The sequence below is a fragment of the Apodemus sylvaticus genome, chromosome 5, assembly GCF_947179515.1.
Source record: "Apodemus sylvaticus chromosome 5, mApoSyl1.1, whole genome shotgun sequence".
Lineage (NCBI taxonomy): Eukaryota > Metazoa > Chordata > Mammalia > Rodentia > Muridae > Apodemus > Apodemus sylvaticus.
Genome location: NC_067476.1, coordinates 164459138 through 164478527, shown reverse-complemented (window position 1 = coordinate 164478527; position 19390 = coordinate 164459138). Strand labels below are relative to the sequence as shown.

Sequence of the window (19390 nt, the reverse complement as noted above, 5' to 3'; positions counted from 1 at the left end):
GTCTGCTAGGGTAGGGGTGAGTGAAGACACTTGCTTCACTCCAAGGCTAAGATTGATAATTGGGACCATAATTCTACCTGAGGTTCTTTTAGGCTGTTATGATTTTGTCTGTTTACATCTTTGTCTTCTATAAGACGTTGGTAGAGGCCAGTACCATTCTGTCATTTCTGCTTCAGTATGTTAACTAACTGCTTACAAGTGAGCACAGAGCAAGCCATCTTTTTCAGAGTGTGGCTAGGATGCTGCTTTACATCATGTATTAGACTCCTGCATGCATATTCTGATAAATTTGTGGACTCTGACCCAGAGATCTGCTTGTCCATCTGTAAGAAATGTTAAATATGAATCTTTTCTACCAAATACTATAAAAGGAATTAAAAAAAATTATCCTCTCTACTGTGTGTAAGACTTTCTTGTAAATATTTTAATCCCCTCACCTAGTTAAACCTTTGTTTAAGCTGTATTCCAGCAATTTGATGATCTGGAGCAGTAACAGTTGGTTCCCTGGCCCATCATTTTCTGTGCACCAATTCTTTTCAGACCACCAATGGGGAAAAGACTCAGTCACCACCTGAGTCAAAATAAAAAAACAAGTGTATTTTCTCTTACTGTGTTTCTTCTTTTAAACACACTGTCTTGATCCACAAGTTTTGCCTTATCTAGATACTTCTGTTGGAGTGGTGGTCTTTTTTGTGATCCCCCAAACTTACACATCTCCCATTCTGAGACAGGATAGGTATCCTGGAACTCACTTTGTAGACCAGGCAGGCTTCAAACTCAGAGATCTACCTGCCTCTGTACTTTCTAAAGGTATGTGTCACCAGACCCAGCCTAAAACTTATTTCTGACACATCTGTGCTCTTCATGACTTTACAGTTGGGGTTTACAGTTGTGAACAGTGAGGGGTTGAGTTCCTACTAGCTGGGGATTGGCAAGCAGCCTCAGCTCCTCCCCTACAAACCCCATCCCTCACAAAGGAGAAGCTATCATTGAGTATTTCCACCCTCCACCCTATTATGAATGACCCAAACAACAAGGAGGAAGCAGAGTCTTTTTGATACTTGGTCGTTTCTGCTGAGTACTCAGTGTCTCTCTGTCCTCCACAGCCTGTGAGACTAGGACCCCAGTGCCACAGTGTCATAGCTCAGTGGGCTACTCAGCCTTTAGGATGACCAAACCACACTTTCCCACAGAGCTCAGGCAACTCAAATGAAAATGCACAATGCCTCCAGTGCTTCATGCTCTATGATGAGTTATGGTACACTCCCAACATCTCTATGAATCTGAAGGGGTTGACTTGCCAAGGACCAGCCTCGGCTTAGAGAGCCATTCTGAGAGAAGTGGTGACTGGGAGGGGAGAAAACAAAGAACTCAGAAGTCAAATCTAGGTCTAAGCTGCTGAGATGGCTTTCCAGACTGAGCTTCCCACCCCCACCCCCACAACTCTCTCTCTCTCTCTCTCTCCTCTCTCTCTCCCCTAACACTCCCCCCCCCCACCCCCCCCCCCCCCGTGTGCCAGTGCTAGCACTCCATTGCTCTAGACAGCATTCTGCTCTGCTCTAGACAGCGTTTTCTAGCTATTCTAAAAACTGGTTAAGATAGCTCTCTCTGCTAGTAAAAATTCTAAAAGCTATCTGAATAGATGCTATATACAGCAGCTAGCTCCCTGAAAACACCTAGTCAGGTCTAAGGGTGCCTCTCCCTCTCCCTTTTCCTCTCCCTTTCCCTCTCCCTCTCCCCTTTCCTCTCCCTTTCCCTCTCCCTTTCCCTCTCCCTCTCTCTCTCCCTCTCCCTCCCTCTCTCCCTCTCCCTCCCTCTCTCTCTCCCTCTCCCTCCCTCTCTCCCTCTCCCTCTCCCTCCCTCTCTCTCTCCCTCTCCCTCCCTCTCTCCCTCTCCCTCTCCCTCTCCCTCTCCCTCTCCCTCTCCCTCTCCCTCTCCCTCTCCCCTTTCCTCTCCCTTTCCCTCTCCCTCTCCCCCTCTTCCTCTCTCCCTCTCCCTCCCTCTCTCCCTCTCCCTCCCTCTCTCTCTCCCTCTCCCTCCCTCTCTCCCTCTCCCTCTCCCTCTCCCTCTCTCTCTCCCTCTCCCTCCCTCTCTCCCTCTCCCTCTCCCTCCCCCTCTCTCTCTCCCTCTCCCTCCCTCTCTCCCTCTCCCTCTCCCTCCCTCTCTCTCTCCCTCTCCCTCCCTCTCTCCCTCTCCCTCTCCCTCTCTCTCTCCCCCTCCCTCTCTCTCTCTCTCTCTCTCTCTAGGAAAGACCAGAAAAGTTGCTATTTAAAAAAAAAAAAAAAGATCTTCAGACCAAGTCAGAAATCCTGTTAAGAAAAAATTCTTGAAGAACTGTTTTTGCCCTCCAGAGATCTCCAAGTAGCTCAACTCTTGCTAGAGAAAATTCTAAAGAACTGCTCTTCCTTTCTGCTAGCTCATCTCATGCACACCAAAAGCCCCTTCTTTTTAAATTTACATACCAATTTATTTATTTATTCCAGGTTCTCTTTTGATTAATCAGCATCCTGTGACCCATGCACTTTGATTCTTAAGAGACAGCAAACATACATTTTCTTTCATCATTGCAAAAGAATTCAGAGATCTATCTGCCTTAGTTAAGCCTAGATGACAAGCTAGTTTGGTGGGACCCTGCCCTGAAATTATTTCCACTTTGCACCATTTCCATCTCGCCTGAGTCTAACCTTGCTCTGTCCTAGGCTGACCTTAAACTCAGGAACCTGGCTGCCTTTCTATCTTTCTGACAAGCTGGCTCATAGTGTAGCTGCCTATGTTCCTTTAAATTTGTGAAACCCCCATAATTCATATTGCATCCTTGTATTTTTGCATAGTTAAAAAATTTTATATTTTCAACTCATGTATTTAGAGCTCTTTTCCATAGCCTTAAGGGCTGTCCTGAAGGTTCCTGTGTTTACCTTTTTGCAGAGACAGCCACGCCCTCGACTCCTGGAGTCATTAACTTTAACAGAGAGGACATTCCACAGAGGAATGTGAAATATGTACATTATTATACAAACTTGCCTTATGCCCACTGCGACCATTGACACTTCTGGAGACTAACACAAGGGCCCTGTTCCAGGGGTAGGAACCATGTTACTCTGTCCCCACCAGGGCCAAGCCAGGCTCAGCATTGACTATAATCATTAGCGCTTCAAGGAAGAAATCTAGTGCCTTTTAGGAACAGGTCCTGCCCCAGCATAGAGTCCTCTGTTCCTTGCCAGTCTGGCCCTGCTCCCAAGGACCCTAGCCTTTGCCTATAGTAAATTTGTCAAGGCTCTATAGGCAAAGGCTCTCCCACTCCCAATAGGCATTTTTTTGATCCTAAAGCCATCCACCCTGGGGCTCATCACACCATTCCCACACAAGAGAGGACAGATGTCTAAGTGTGAGTAGGGGGAAGGACCGGGAAAGGCCCAGGTTAAATCCTGCTGTGTTGACCTCAAGGGAACTGTGGGGGTGGGGAGTAGGGGAAATCTTCCTAGGGCCAGGGAGCTCCGCCAGGTCTGGGAGGGAGGCTATCACTTGAGGGCGGGGCAGGGGCGGGGCAGGGGGGGCAGTGAGGTAATTTCCGCGCTCTGTCGTCAGAGGTCTGAGTCGCCCCAGGGGCAGAATCGAAACTGATCGCTGTTCTAAATCGATGCTGGTGCACTGGGTGAGTATGGGGTGGTGGCTGGGGACTGGAGGGGCTGCCTAGAGAGGTGTGAAGACCACCCCTTTGCCTGCAAATGGGCAAGATCAGTGGCCTCAGACAGACCCTAGCATCGGACAACTCCATGGACCCCTCTTCCTGCTTCTCCAGCTGCCGGGTATGGGGTTCTAGCTCTGCCGATTTTGAAAGCACCACAGGAGTGCAGGGAGGGATTGCAGGCTTTGCCTGTTGCTCATTCTTTCCATTTAAAACATAATCTTTGTACCTCAACATTTCTCTTGAAAGTTTAGAGGGCTAGGGTATAGGTCAGTAAAAGATGTGTAAAAGAGAGAGCCTGGCATGTATATGAGAGAGAGGGAGAGAGAGAGAGAGAGAGAGAGAGAGAGAGAGAGAGAGAGAGAGAGAGAGAGAGAGAGAGAGAGAGAGAGGGAGAGAGAGATCCCCTTAGACCTGACTAGGTGTTTTCAGGGAGTTAGCTGTTCTCTCTCCCATCCCTGCTGGGTGATATTAACTCAGACTCTGGCTCTGGGCTCTGACTCTCCTGGCATCTCTGTGGGAGCCCTGATGAGGACCATCCAACCTGGGTAGAGGGGGGATTTCTGCAAGGCTGTGCCCTCCCCTCCCGAGGCTCCTGTTGCCAAGTCCAGGTGGCCTATAGTAGTCCCGTAAGCAGGTCTTAAGAAAGGGGGTACTCTTCAGACAGCCAGGAGCCATGAAACTTAAGGAATGAAGGAGCCCCAGAGGTGTCAGATGGGGGATTCTGTGGCCTCCCAACTCCCCTTTTTTACCGTCCACTTGGGCAGGACTTGGAGGTTTTTCAGGAGGAAAGGTTGAGTTGGAGTTCAGGTGGAACTCCCCAACAAGCCAAAATTGGGCAGAAGTCTTTATCCTACACCTGACACAGGTGTAGGTCCTTCTTGACCTTGGGCTGACTTGCTATCTTGTCCTATCATCTCTCCAGGACTAACGGTTTCAATACAGCAGCTACCCAGAAGCCTTGCTCACAATCCTGAAGGACCTGGCCTTCCTCTGAGATGGCATCCGGAGGGTGCAGTCTGAGGTCAGGCAGCACATCCACCACCAATGGGCCATCCTTGGCTGAGCTCTATGCTAAGGTAGACCTTCACTTGGGCTGCTCACGCTGTACCCAGTGCCTCAATGAGAGCACCTACATTCTGCATGAGGTAGAGCACACCTGCCCCAGGGAGATCTTGCTGGCCCACTTCAAGCAAGCAGCCAAGAGCAAGATCTGGCGTAAGGTGGGCCTTAGGCCCAGCTTCCCAACGCCCATGCGCTATCAAGTCTGTCACTTCTATAGCCCAGGGTTGGGCTGTAGGCGTCACTGGAACAGGTGCACCTTTGCCAGCAGTCCTGAGGAGGCACTGGTCTGGACATTTGAGCGCAAGTACAACCTTCCCCGACTGAAACTGATAGAGGCTGTGCAGGGCGCCAGAGCCCCAGATAGGCTGCAGACCCCAGCTGACACCATCCGTGCAGAGTTTGGTGGCCACTTCCAATTGCTCTGTGCCCTCTGCTTCAAGTGCCGTCCCCCATGCCTCTGCCCCGTGGACCCCAAGGGCCATTGCCCTAAGCACCAAATCTGCCCCACACTCCTCATCCATGTTATAGTTGAGGGCCAAAAGCGACAATTCGTGGAGGTGCGGCCACTGCCACAAAGAAGACATCCTTTAAACTACTGCATGTATGTGGGCCGTGGGGTACCATGCTACCATGGGGCCTCACGCTGTGGGTTTGCACACAGTGCTGTGGAGATGGCTGTGTGGAAGGCTGAGCAGTTGGATGGGCTTCAGAGAGGAGATCTGCTCACATATCCTCTCTCTGGGGAGGACAAAAGGAAAGCCAGCCCTGGTCAGCCTCCTGTGGTCAAACTGTACTGTCATGCCTGCTTGGTCACCTGTAGTTCTCAAGAGGCGTTTGAGAACCATTGCTCCTCTCTGGAGCATGCACAGATGGTGGCCTTTGACCAGGCTGTACCCTGGAAGCACCGTGCCCCACCTATGGGGCTCTCCAAGTTCAAGCTCTGCCCTAGGTAAGGAGAATTGTGTGGGAGGCTAGGGTAGGAGAACCCTGGCTAGCCCAAGGGATTGTGAGGTCCCACAAGGCCTGGGACCTGCCCTCTGTATGCCAAGCTAGTACTGCTGTGACCTCTGAAGAAGGTTCCTTGTACCAGCTCTTGTCCTGGATATTCGGGGTATAGAGCAAATGAAACCCCTACACAATCCAATCCTGCTCCATATACAGGCCAGGGTTGGGATGAGAGGGTTGGCTCCTGAGGCTGGACCTCCATGAAGTCTTGCTGACTTCTTCATCTCTCCAGGCCTGATCTCTGTGAGCACGGAGAGGTCTGCATCAAGGCACACTCAAAAGAGGAGTTACAGGAGTGGGTTCAGCGGGCACAAGACATGGAACTGCGAAAACAAGCTGCCTGGCAGGATGGGCTGGTACCTTACCAGGCACGGCTTCTAGCAGAATACCAGTGCAGCAGCAGAGAGATGTCAGTGGTAAGTGGAGGCTAATGAGTTGGTGAGGGTGGGTCCACAGCTGCCGTGCCGAAAACCCAGCTTCTTTGTGCAGATGGCTGAGACTGTCCGTGGAGTGTCTGTCACTTGCCACCAGCCACTGGTGCATCAGGCCCAGGAGAAGAAGACCCAGCACAAGTGGGTGTTCACCATTCACTCTGAGGTAAGGGTCAGACAGCCCTGAGATCACAGGTCTCATGGGTACCCCCAGGCTTGGGTAGAGGGATTCCCAGGGTGTTAAGGACTACAAGTGGGCAGATATAAAAAGCATGAGATTTGGAGTGGATGCTGCCAGTGCCTCCACTTCTGTGTCTGTGTGACCTAGGACAAACCTCATAGCCTCTCTGCCTCGGTTTCCTCCACAATGACAGGACTGTGGCACCTTCACTCTATGGATGGGATCACCCAATGGAGTAAATTAATCAATATGTGAAATAAGTGTGCCAGTGTCTGGCACCTGGAGAGTGAATGTAGCTTGTGATTACAGGTCCCTGAAAATCCCAGCTGTTCATATCTTTTTTTTTTTTTTTATATCTTCTAGGCCTTAGGCAAGGTTCATGAGCAGAGGTGAAAACCAGGGCAGACTAAGCAATCTGAGTATTCTACACTCAGAAAGTGGCAAGCTGCCTTTCTCAGGAGGATGGGAAGGGTTAGGGTTGAAGGAGTGTTACCACGGGCCTTGACTGGGTCTCAGGGCCTATTCCATACTTTTATGGCCTGTCTCCTTCTCCAGGACCCCTTGCTACATGTGGCCCTACTCAAGCAAGAGCCTGGAGCGGCCTTCTCACTGTTTTCCCCAAGTCTCCCACCACACCAGCTCTATGCACAGGGAAAGCACTTCTGTGTACACAACTCCCCAGCCCAATTCCAGGTAGGGGTGCTTGTGCAGGCTGCCTCCTTTGGAAGCTTTGAGCAATGGGTGGTCTTTGACTTTGGTCGCAGGCCAGTGCTTCTCCAAAAGCTGAAGTTGCAGCTAGGCCAGACACACAACCTGGGGCTCAATGGGAAGCCAACATCCAGCCACCCCCGGGAGCTGGAATGCTGGCACACGGGCAACCGCCATGTGGTGCTTGAGGTAGATTGGACACCTGAGCAGGAAGCCCTGATGGCCAAGTACAAGTTACCCTCTCTGGCCCTGGAGTTCAATCAGAATGTTCTGGTCTGGGGGCCCATCTCTCGTACAAATTACCGACAGAGGATGCACAAATTTCTCTATGAGGAGGAAGCAGCCCAGCAGCAGCTGGTAGCTAAGTAAGTGGGGCAGTGGGCCAGCAGGAGTGGCCAAAGTCTTGGAGACTCCTGCTGGACTCAAAGTGGACTTGGAGATGGGTCTTTGACTATGGCATAAAAAGCTGACCTCTAACTTTCTACTAGGCTGGCCATGAAGGGCCAGGTATCCCTGAAGACAGCACTGGAGACACCAGCACTCGGCATGCTCTTTGCACCACCAGGGGCCCTCTATGCCAAGGTCCCCTTCCCCTCCTCTCTGTTGCCAGACACTGACCAGGGATTCCTGCTGAGCCGAGCAGTCACTACCGCCCTTGTGGCTCCTGTGCCTGCGCCTAACAGTACAGTATACCAAGTGCAGCTGGAGGCACGGGCCAGTTCAGAGCATGCACTGTGGCTGCTGTTACCAGCGCGATGCTGTACCGCTCTGGGGCTGCAGGCCCAAGACAGCCCCGTCTTGGAGGTGCAGTTCCAGATTGACCCTCTGACCTTCCGGTTCTGGCATCAGGCAGTGGATGCCCTGCCTGAGGAGCGCCTGGTGGTTCCTGACCTGCCTGCCTGCACCCTGCCCTACCCCTGGCCCACTCCACCCTCATTTCGTGGCAATCACAAACAGAAGCTGGCTGTGGGGCTCATTGCAGGCAGGAGACCCGAGGATACAAAGCACATTCCACCACTGCTCATCTATGGCCCCTTTGGCACCGGCAAGACCTACACATTGGCCATGGCTGCCCTTGAGGTTGTCCAGCAGCCCCAAACCAAGGTGCTCATCTGCACACACACCAACAGGTGAGCCCAGAGCTGCTTCCCAGATGTTCACTGCTGCCCTGCCTCTCAGAGCTTTTCATCTCTCTGATTCTTATGGAGATATGGGTGCCTTTTTCACAGACCCTAGAGAGAATTGAAGTGATATGTTTTGGTCTACCCCATGTTTCTTAGGCAAGAATCTCTTTTTTTTTTTTTTTTTTTTTAATTTTCTCTTTTTCAAATATAGAAACAGGCTGTTCAACCAAGAAGTTCCTCTTTTACTAATGTGGGTTTTATTTATATTTTAGTTCCGTAATAACACATTGTTGCGGACATGAAGTCCTCTTTTAGCCCAGAGTATGGGGTGGAAGAGCCCAGGACAATAGTCATGTGTCCTGAGCTGATTTCTAGGCTGAGTTGGAGCTCTGCGAGTCAAGGCTGTTGTTGCTTACCTGGAAGATCCTAGGCAGCACTTCCTTGGCCTCTTAACTCTCAGGCTCTGCTCCTGAGGATCAGGGACCAATTCTTGTTACCAAATCTTGCACCACCTGGGAGCTGCATTCAGGATCAGTGCCAGCCCATAGCCATGAGTAGTCTCAGGCCATAGCTATCTCTCCCCTTGGCCTCAATTAAGAGATCACCCTTTCTAAGCTATCCCTGACCACCCATGCTCTCCAAGTCTCGCCTGCTTATCTTTAAGCTCTGACCTTCTCTGTGTCTTCGCTTTTTGTCCTCTCTGAGGAAATTTGAGTCCCTGGGCAAGACCCCTGTCTGTCTGCCTTATAAGTGTTCCTGGCATTTGGGCAAGGCTGCACATGTTTTAGCCAGAAACCTGAGTCCTAAAGCAGTAGCCCATAGTGCCTCATCCTTCCTACAGTGCTGCAGACATCTATATCCGGGAGTATTTCCACAGCTATGTCAGCAGTGGCCACCCAGAGGCCACTCCACTCAGGGTGATGTATGCAGATCGTCCTACAAGACAGACTGATTCAACCACATTGCAGTATTGCTGCCTAACTGAGGACCGCCAGGCCTTTCGTCCACCCACAGGCCCAGAGCTGGTACATCACCGTTTGGTGGTCACCACCACTTCTCAGGCTCGTGAGCTCCAGGTGCCAGCCGGCTTCTTCTCCCACATTTTCATCGATGAGGCAGCCCAAATGCTGGAGTGTGAGGCCCTTATCCCACTCTCCTATGCCTTGTCACTAACCCGTGTAGTACTGGCTGGAGACCACATGCAGGTCACACCTAGGCTCTTCAGTGTGCCCAGGGACAAGGCAGCTGGTCACACGCTGTTGCACCGTCTCTTCCTGTACTACCAGCAGGAGGTACACAAGATCGCTCAGCAGAGTCGCATTATCTTCCATGAGAACTACCGGTCAACTGCAGCCATCATCAACTTTGTATCCCATCATTTCTATTTAGCCAAGGGCAACCCCATCCAGGCCAGTGGCAAAGTCCCACGTCACCCCCAACACTACCCTCTCATGTTTTGCCATGTGGCAGGCAGCCCTGAGCAGGACATGTCCATGACATCCTGGCTTAACTCAGCTGAGGTCACCCAGGTAGTGGAGAAGGTGCAGGAGATCTACAACACCTGGCCTCACTGCTGGGGACCCCAGGAGCAGAGACACATCTGTGCTGTCTCTCATGGTGCCCAGGTGAGCTATCTTCTCTAGCCTTTACTTTCTTTACCTTCGAGGGCTGCTTTGTTTCTTTCCAAGCTGATCCATATGACCATACCAGGGTGAGGGTGTCTAGGGATTGGCAGGAGGGCCTGTTCCTTACTGGATGACAGGCCCCTAGAACCCTGGACTTGTCTGCAGGTTAGTGCGCTGAGACAGGAGCTAAGAAGGAGGAACCTTGGTGAGGTGTCTGTGGGCAGCTTTGAGATCCTGCCAGGTAGGTGACAGAAATGTGGGCCAGAAGTTGGCCTAACAAGGAGGCAGCTTCCAGCCCATTCCTTGAATGTGCATATATAGGATGGGACTGAGGTAGCCTGGCTGCTGGTCCTACCTGGCTATCTGACCCGTGTCTCCCACAGGGCGTGAGTTCCGGGTGGTGGTACTGAGCTCTGTCCACAACCGCAACAGTCTGCTCAGCCCTGGGGCACCAACCTCAGAGTTCTTCACTGAGCCCCGTGTGCTGAACACGGTCATGACCCGTGCCCAATCTCAGCTGGTGGCTGTGGGAGACGCTGTGGCTCTCTGTTCCTCTGGAGCCTGCAGAAATCTCTGGAAAAGCTTCATCCGTGAGTGCATAGAACATCACAGTGTCTTCCCTGAGGAGCTGTCACTGGAACAGATCGAGCAGGGTGTGGCCCAGAGACAGAACTGGGCCTCATTGACACTTAGAGCTAGGGACCCAGAGACAGAGCACAAATCTATGGCACAGGACCTGCAAAGGCCCATAGCTGAAGGGACCATGGTCACAGTGAAGGCAGAGACTAGAGCCAGGGCAGCATCCACAGCACAGACAGAGACAGTAGCAGCAGGAGACACAATAAAAGGGAACTCAGCCTCTAGAGATGCAGCCGTGGAAGTGTCTACCCTGGAAGGTGAGATGTCTGAGGAAGATTCAGACTCTGACTTCTGGCCTTCTGGTTGGGAGCTCAATGCTGATGATGCCATCCTGAAGGAACTTCTTGATGAGAGCCGGCAAGTGACTGTGACTGTTAGGGAGGATGGACTTCTGGACACTGTGGTTTGCCCCACATTCGCGCAGAAGGTCCGGCAGTACACAAACCTACCCTTATCCGTGCTGCGGAAGTTCCTGCGCTCAGACCCCAAGCAATACCACCGCTGCAGCTTCTTACAGGAGACCTTTGAGAGAGCATTGGCCACACCACTGGATGACACGGCTTCTAGCCCTATCCAGGTCAGGGGTCGTCTGAACTGTGGGATGGCCTTCACAGGGGATGAGGTGCTAGTAAAGATCCTGGGCCCAGCAGTAGATGACAGGAGCATCCCTGGAAGCCTGCAGGGTCGTGTGATGGGTGTCCTGAAGAGAAGGAGGCATGAACTGGCCTTTGTGTGTCGGATGGATGAGTGGGACCCCCGCATCATGATCCCTATCAATGGATCTGTGACTAAGATTTTCGTGGCAGAGATGAAGGACCCACAGCAAGTTCCCATTCACCGCCTAGTTCAAGGCCAGGTTCAGCGTGTGAGGCATGAGACCCTCAAGCCTGAGGACCGAAGCACCCGGCTTTTCTGGGTCCGTATTGTCCTTTGGCGGGAACGTTTCTACTATCCACTAGGCATTATCCTTGAGGTGCTGCCCAAGGCCATCACCTGGGAGCAGGGCCTTCATATCCTTGACCTAGAGCATGGCCTGAAGGCCCACACACCAGACCCAGCCTCAGTTTCCAAGGCTCTGCAGAGATACCGCTCAGAGCTAAAAATGGCCGCTGGTCACCGAGAGGACTACCGCCACTTCCTGACCTTTACTGTGGACCCCCAGGGTGCCTGCAATCTTGATGATGCTCTTAGTGTCCGGGACCTAGGCCCAGAGTATGAGGTGGCAGTACATATTGCTGATGTGGCCAGCTTGGTGCCCAAGGACGGGGCCCTGGATGTTATAGCCCGCCAGCAGGGCACTGTGTTCTATGCCCCCAGCAGGGAGCCAGTACTCATGCTGCCCGCCAGCTTGTGCCAGGATGTGCTCAGCCTTCTACCAGGTCAGGATCGCCTCGCCATTTCTCTCTTCCTCACCATGGAGAAAGGCAGTGGCCAGATCAAGAGTCTGCGATTTGCACCCTCCATAGTCCGCTCCGACCGCCAGTTGTCATATGAGGAAGCCGAAGAACTGATCAAGAGAAACCCTGGGGCTGGCCTGGAGCTGCCAACCCATTTGGACTCTGTGGAGGACTGTGTTGTGGCTGCCTGCTACTTCTCTTGGATGTTACGTCGTCAACGCCTCCCAGCTGCCTGTTACTATGAACCGCCAGATGAGGACAGTGTTCTGGGCTTCCGCACAGCCCACATCATGGTCCAAGAATACATGATCCAGTTTAACAGGCATGTGGCTGAATTCCTTGTGGACAACAAGCACACACAGACACTCACGCCACTAAGGTGGCAGCCCGCACCCACTAGGCAGCAGCTTGATGGTGTTTTCAAGAAACACAGAGGACTGGTGCCTCTGTCCCTGCACCTATGCCACCACTCGAACACCCACTATACCCCTAACAAGCAGCTGCATCTTCTCACTTCCCTCTGGAAACAAATGCAGCTTGCAGCTGGTACTCAGGACTACAGCCAGATGGTGGACCTTATTGCTGCAGATGACATGCACCCTTCACTGGCTCCTGCTTGCCTGGATTTCCGGAGGGCTCTAGGCCGCTCTGTTTTTGGTCGCTCCTGCCAGGATAAGCAGCAACCTGCTGGCCACTACTTACTGCAGGTAGATTGGTACACATGGGCGACCTCACCCATTCGTAGGTATCTAGATGTGGTGTTGCAGCGGCTAATCCTGCTGGCACTGGGCCACAGGGGCTGTACATATTCTAATAGGGACATTGATTGGCTCTGCCTGGACTTCAGTCGCCAGCATGCAAGTGCCCAGAGCTACCAACGGCGGGCTTGCAGCCTGCACCTGGCCATCCAGCTCAAGACCCAGACTCAAAACAAGCTGGGCTTTGTAGTGGATGTGGAGATGGGTGCCCACTGCTTCAAAGTGCTTTTCCCTATAAATCGGGAAACCCTGCCTGATCCCTGCCCTATTCACTACCATTCCCTGCAGTTGGCTGAGCACCCCCAGGAGCTTGTGAGCCAGACAGGCTTGCGGCTTGTATGGCGGCGCCGCATGTACTCGGTGCAGGCATCCAAGCTGCCTTTACCACTTCTGGGCACCAGTTTTGATTCACACACCCAGACTGTAGATGCAGCCCTGTGGATGAAGCTACTGATGCTGCTGAAGGAGCAGCGCTGGCCTGAGATAGCTGCCCTCATCCAGGAGCAAGATATGCTTTCTCATCGCAGGGAGAAAGTACAGATACACCAGAGCTGCTGTGGACACTTTGTAGAGGTGGCCTATGAACTGGGCAGTGGAGATACCCTGCAGGTTCAGCTTGGTTCCAGCCTGCAACGGGGTTTCCTGGCACCAACCCTGCAGCTGTGGACTGTGGTACCTGGCTTCAGCCTCTGTCTGGAGCACATGGAACGGCCAGGTGACTGCTTTTCAAGCCATGTGTACCAGGCTCTGAAAGACCGCTATCTTGAAGTCAGGGAGTACTCGGATGTGTGGGGGCCACGCTGTGCCCTGGAGTCACTCACAAGTGCTGTTACAGAAAATGACTCCATTGTGCTTCAGGATGTGCATATCTCTTGGGACACATCACAGGGGCAACTGCAGGGCACCTTCCAGCTGGAAGCTGCTTTTCTCCAGGAGAAATGTATCAATATCCACTTTGGCTGTTGCTATCTCTGCATTCGGCTTGAGGGGCTTCCTCTCCCCCTAGCTAGCTCACTCCCTGGGCCTAGTGGCCTTGGCCCCTTCTTGAACATTGACCCCAATACATATACCTGGGTGGCCCATGGGCTGTCTGGTGACTGGGACCATGAACTGACTGGTGATTGGGACCAGGAGAGTGTGGATGATCGGCAGGAAGTTCCCAAGCAGGTACATTTCTCCATCCATCACATGACCATGGAGAAGGTTCCAGAAGAGGTGCTGAGACCTAACGCTCGGTTCACCGTGGAAGTGCTAGCTAAGCAGCTTCCTGACCTGTGAGTAGCTCCTATCACCTGGGGTCAGGGAAAAGGTCCCTGGGCTGAAGACCTCCCTGGGCTCCCCTCTTCTGAGAGGACATGGCTCCCTCCCTAGGAAAATCCTGTTCACTTTCTGGTACCCTTTCTTACCCCACCTCCCAGCCGCAAGGAAGAAGCTGTGCGTCAACTGAAATGGGCATCCCCGTTGGTCATTAGCATCGCCTTGGGCCTGCCGATCCCTGAGTCCCGTTATCCAATATCCGGGCACCGTCACCCAGTATCTGAGCCCCATCGCCCAATATCCAGGCCCTGTCGCCCAATATCTGAGTTGCATCGCCCAATCCCCGAGCCCTGCCATCCAGTCCCTGAGCCCTGTCATGGTAGGGGTGGCTGGCCTCACCAGCGTTCTTTCCACAAGGGTAGGTCTGCTCCTTAGCTTTCCCACCTCTCCCCAGCACATGGTGCTCAAATGATCCTTGGCTTCTGCTACACTCACACCCCCACCCCAGCACCTACCAGCAGGTTCTTGGAGCGGCAGAACTACAACATCCCTGCTGGACATCATAAGCTGAACCCGAGCCAGGATAGGGCTGTCAGGAGCGCACTGCAGAAACAATTCACAGTCATCCAGGGCCCACCAGGTAGGGTCTATTTGCAGGAGCCAGGAGGGGCTGCCCTGTGTAGACAGAGGAACTCACACTGTCCTCTCTCCACAGGCACGGGGAAGACCGTTGTGGGCTACCACATCGTGTACTGGTTCCACAGATCAAACCAGGAGCAGATGCCAACTGGCAGCAGCCCTAGTGGAGAAGAACAGCTGGGGGGCCCATGTGTCTTATACTGTGGTCCCTCCAACAAGTCTGTGGATGTCCTGGGAGGTGTGTTAGCGATGAAGTGTGGGACTGCCATAGGGTGCTGGGCACTAAGTTTCAGCCTTACATCTTCATTTGCCCTAGGACTGCTCCTGAGGAAGAAGACAGAGATGAGGCCCCTGCGTGTGTATGGGGAGCAGGCAGAGGCCACTGAATTCCCGCTGCCAGGAGTGAGCAACAGGAGTCTATTTGGCAAGACCTCTCAGGAAGGAAGACCAAATCAGAACCTCAGGTATGATCCTTCTGTCTGTGCTGGGATTGAGGCAAGGGGACCTCCACTGGCCAGGGTTTCACCAAGGTTCTGTCTTCCAGGAGCATTACCCTTCACCACCGGATCCGCCGGGCCCCCAACCCATATGCGGCAGAGATCAGAAAATTTGATGCCCAGCTTCGGGAAGGGAAAATATTCTCAAAGGAGGATCTTATGGTGTAAGTGGTGGTCTTGGAGGTGGGACTACTCATCAGCAAGCTCACTGGATGACATGGAATTACCTCATATAGGTACAAGAGAGTCTTGGGGAAGGCACGCAAATATGAACTGGAGCGGCACTCGGTCATCCTGTGCACGTGCTCCTGTGCAGCATCAGGAAGCCTGAAAAATCTGAATGTTCGACAAATCCTTATCGATGAGGCAGGCATGGCCACTGAGCCAGAAACACTTATTCCTTTGGTGTGCTTCTCAAAGACTGAGAAGGTGAGGGCTGTGGGGATCTAGTGCTCCTGCCTGGATTCCCGGGGGCAGCTGATGTGGGGTGCTAATGAGTGAGCAGTGAAGAAGTTGGGATGCTTCTGGTTCCAAAGATTTCAAAGTCATAGCTATCTGTGCCTCCAGGTAGTTTTGCTCGGAGACCACAAGCAGCTTCGGCCTGTGGTCAAGAATGAACAGCTGCGGAACCTGGGGATGGACCAGTCTCTCTTTGAGAGGTACCACAGGGATGCCATCATGCTGGACACACAGTACCGTATGCATAAGGACATCTGTTCCTTTCCATCCATGGAGTTCTACGGGGGAAAGCTGAAGACCTGGTCTGACCTCAGGCGTCCACCCAGCCTCCTAGGTCATGTCGGCAAACAGAGCTGTTCTGTCATCTTTGGCTCTGTGCAGGGCCATGAGCAGAAACTGCTGGTGTCCACTGAGGATGGCAATGAGAACTCTAGGGCCAACCCGGAGGAGGTAACAGAGGTGGTAAGTATCAGAGTGACTCTCCATGGTGTTTGGTGGGTCAGGGAAGACTTCCTGGAGGAGGGTGAAGGCTAAGAAAGCTTCAGTGGGCAGGAAGGTTGGGATCAAGTGAGACCCGTGAGCTCAGGACAGGAGAAGGACTGGGTTCCAGCTCTGTCTGCCCTCTTACCTACTTAGGTCCGCATCATCAAGCAGTTGACCCTGGACCGGACAGTGGATCCCAAAGATATTGCCGTCCTTACACCCTACAATGCACAGGCTGCTGCAATCAGCAAGGGCCTTATGCAAAGAGGAGTCACTGGAGTGACTGTGACTTCTATCACCAAGAGCCAGGGTGAGGTTGGCTCTAAGGAGGCCATTTTTGTGTGCAGGTCAGCACTAAGGTCAGTGGGCATAGAGCTGTGAATTCATTTATTATTCCTTCTCTGCCTCCCAGGGAGTGAGTGGCGCTATGTGATAGTGAGCACTGTCCGAACATGCCCTAGGAGTGATGTGGACCAGCGGCCAACCAAGAGCTGGCTCAAGAAGTTTCTGGGCTTTGTTGTAGACCCCCACCAAGTAAACGTGGCCATCACCCGGGCCCAGGAGGGGTTGTGCATCATTGGTGAGGGTTTGTGTGTCTGAGGAAGGCTGGGGAAGGCAGTGCCTAGCATGTTCTGGGCAAAACTAAGAGCCACCTTGAATTTCCCTTGCAGGGGACCATCTACTGCTACGCTGCTGCCCACTCTGGCGCCGTCTCCTAGACTTCTGTGAGACCCAGCACAGCCTTGTGTCTGCTGCGAAGGTGCGAGTCCAGAGAAAGTCTGCTCTGTCTTCTTGAGGAACTGCCACCTGCCCAGCCCTTGAGGTGTCATCAACTGAGGGTATATCCCTCATTCTTCTTTACCAAGGTCCTGGGCATACAGAAGATTGCTACAGCTCAGAGTCACAGCTCAAATTAGTCAACTACCTCTGCTATCTTCTTGGGAAAGGCCCTGGTATTGGCTGCAGTCATATAGCAGTGACAGTCTTATGGGTGGTGGCCGCTTCCTGTGCCGGAAGCAGGCTTAATAATGATGACCTTCCTGTTTGTGCTTGGACTTGAGTAGAAGGGAAAGAGCTGGAGGCCGGCTTCTTTGCTCTCAACTCCCTGTGTTGTTACCGGGGGTGGGTGTGGGTGGGTGGGGGGCTAAACAGTATTTAGACTCCTCCGAAACTACACTTTGACACTGAGATCCTTCTATGATTGCACTAGACACCATGTATTCCTTTGCCCTATTTTTTAGTCTTAATAACCTAAAGCCAGTGCATCTCTACAGGGACACTCAGAGTGGGCAAGAAACCTTCCCCAAGAAAGACTTTTTCTCTTGTACTGTTTACTGCCTTGTGTCCTACAACCCTCCCCCCACCTCGCCACCCTCCCCGCCCCCCCCCCCCCCAGCTTGGGGGCAAGAAGGGCAGAGCTGAACCAAATGCTCACACAGTCCTATCTCCTGGGATGTAAAATAGCTGACCTATGGACAGGCAACTGGAAATGAGGTACCTAGTACCTCTGGGCCTGTTCTTCACTGTGCTCCCATACCTATGTCCAGGGCTTTAGGACAACCTTCCTGGCACCATCCTTTTCTCTCCCATCATGTCTCCCTCTTTATGCTCACCTCCTGGCAATTCCAAAGCTGGAATCAGCTCCCCCTTCAGTGTGACCTCCCCACTCTCCTAAGGTCAGAAATGCTGCAAGTGAAGTATACACCAGGACATCTGGGGTTTCTAAGGCCTGGCTGCAGAGCCTCCTATGAGAATATCTGGTGTTTTCTACAAATTAAGTTTCTACATTCCAATTTTTATATTTTTCCTCAGGTTATGCCTTATATAACTGGATAATTTTATTACAAAAACTGCTCTGAAAGGTCTCATGTGTGTTTTGTGGTATGGGGCAGTAGTAGACAGAACTGGCCATCTTGTAGCCATTGAGATGGTCAAAGGAGTTGTTGAGTACAGAACTTGGGAACATGGTGAGAGAAGGTGGTAGTACCCCATCTCATGGCTGAGAGAATATGGCTGCATAGTCACAGGAAGCTGGTATAGTTTAGCAGAGATAGTCTGGAACTGAAGAGCTAAGTCTGTTGCTGTAGTCCCCAGGCTGAAGCCAGTCCAAAGTCCTTATGGCTGTGGCCTCAATTTTAACTTATCTGATCTGAAGTCCTCTAGTACCTCGGGTCCCATGGTCTTCTCCAAGCCAACTTGTGACACACATTTGTTTGGCCTTTGACTTGTAGCCAAACAAGCCTCTCCCAGCACAGCTGATGCAAGAATGATAGGCCCAGGAGAAGCTAGTGGGAGTTCCTAGAGACACTGTAAGGGAAAGAGGTTTCCAAGGCCTGTGTGTTTCCAGAGGGAGGGAGGAACAGTAGAGGGCACCAGCTTCACACACACCCCACTCCCTACCCCGGCATCTGCAGACTTAGGTCTGCAAATGGGATTGACAGGGCTCTAGTGCCCTGGCTGTGCTCCCAGAAGCAGCTTGAGGTAGAGTGCTAGGGTTATAATAGATGAGTATTACTATTAGTCGAAAGTGAACAAGAAGTTGGGATGCCTCTGGCTCAAGGAGCAGTTCAAGAGCAGCCATGAATGAGCAGTGGATAAGCAAGGCATTCCCTACATCGGGACAGTAAGCTCGCCCCCACCTAGAGTTAGGGAGGGCGTCTTAGAGAAAGGGCCTTGAACTTGGTGGGAAGTAGTGAGGAATGGTTTTAAGTTGGTATTTGTCTTAGTTAGGGTTTTACTGCTGTGAACAGACACCATGACTAAGGCAACTCTTACAAAGGACACCATTTAATTGGGGCTGGCTTACAGGTTCATAGGTTCAGTCCATTATCATCAAGGCAGATACACGGCAGCATCCAGGAACGCATGTCACTGGAGAGCTGAGGGTTCTACATCTTGCTCAGAAGGCAACTAAGAAGACTGGCTTCCAGGCAACTAGGATGAGGGTCTCAAAGCTCATACCTACAGCAACACACTTTCTCCACACCTATTCCAACAAGACCACATTTCCTAACAGTGCCATTCCCTGAGCCAAGCACATTCAAGTCACCACATTTCACTCCCTGCCCCTGAGGCTTGTTCAAACACAACAGTCTATAGGGGCCATACCTAGGCATAGCATAATAGAAAATACGTTTAGTCCAACTTCAAAAGTCCCACAGTCTATAACAGTCTCAACAGTGTTAAAAGCCCAAAGTTCAAAGTCTCTTCTGAGATTTATGCAATATCTTGACTATAATCCCTTAAGAAATCAAAATCAAAAAACATATCACATACTTCCAACATCATGCAGGATATGCATTACCATTCTAGAACATCATGGTGAAGAAATACTGAGCCAAAGCAAGACAGAAAATAAGTTAGACAAACTCCAGACTCCATGTCTCCATGTCTGATGTCAAAGTGTTCTTCAGATCTCCAGCTCCTTTCATCCTTGC

At 52.0% G+C, this 19390-nt stretch overlaps 1 protein-coding gene across 2 annotated transcripts; it reads left to right on the top strand.

Moving 5' to 3' along the window:
- The first annotated feature begins 3580 nt into the window (after positions 1-3580).
- Helz2 (helicase with zinc finger 2) lies at positions 3581-17814 on the top strand. Of its 2 annotated transcripts, none has more exons than XM_052184565.1 (19): positions 3581-3652; positions 4611-5699; positions 5988-6171; positions 6245-6352; positions 6923-7440; positions 7564-8205; positions 9041-9824; positions 9990-10065; positions 10208-13892; positions 14037-14293; positions 14384-14515; positions 14591-14752; positions 14831-14978; positions 15059-15175; positions 15248-15440; positions 15579-15932; positions 16107-16263; positions 16366-16533; positions 16625-17814. In XM_052184565.1, the coding sequence occupies exons 2-19, from the start codon at positions 4684-4686 to the stop codon at positions 16747-16749; spliced, it is 8826 nt and encodes a 2941-aa protein (XP_052040525.1). In that variant the 5' UTR covers positions 3581-3652; positions 4611-4683; the 3' UTR covers positions 16750-17814. The 2 variants fall into 2 exon arrangements, with proteins under 2 accessions (XP_052040525.1, XP_052040524.1); XM_052184564.1 differs by lacking the exon at positions 3581-3652 and adding an exon at positions 3716-3806.
- Positions 17815-19390: the final 1576 nt, after the last annotated feature.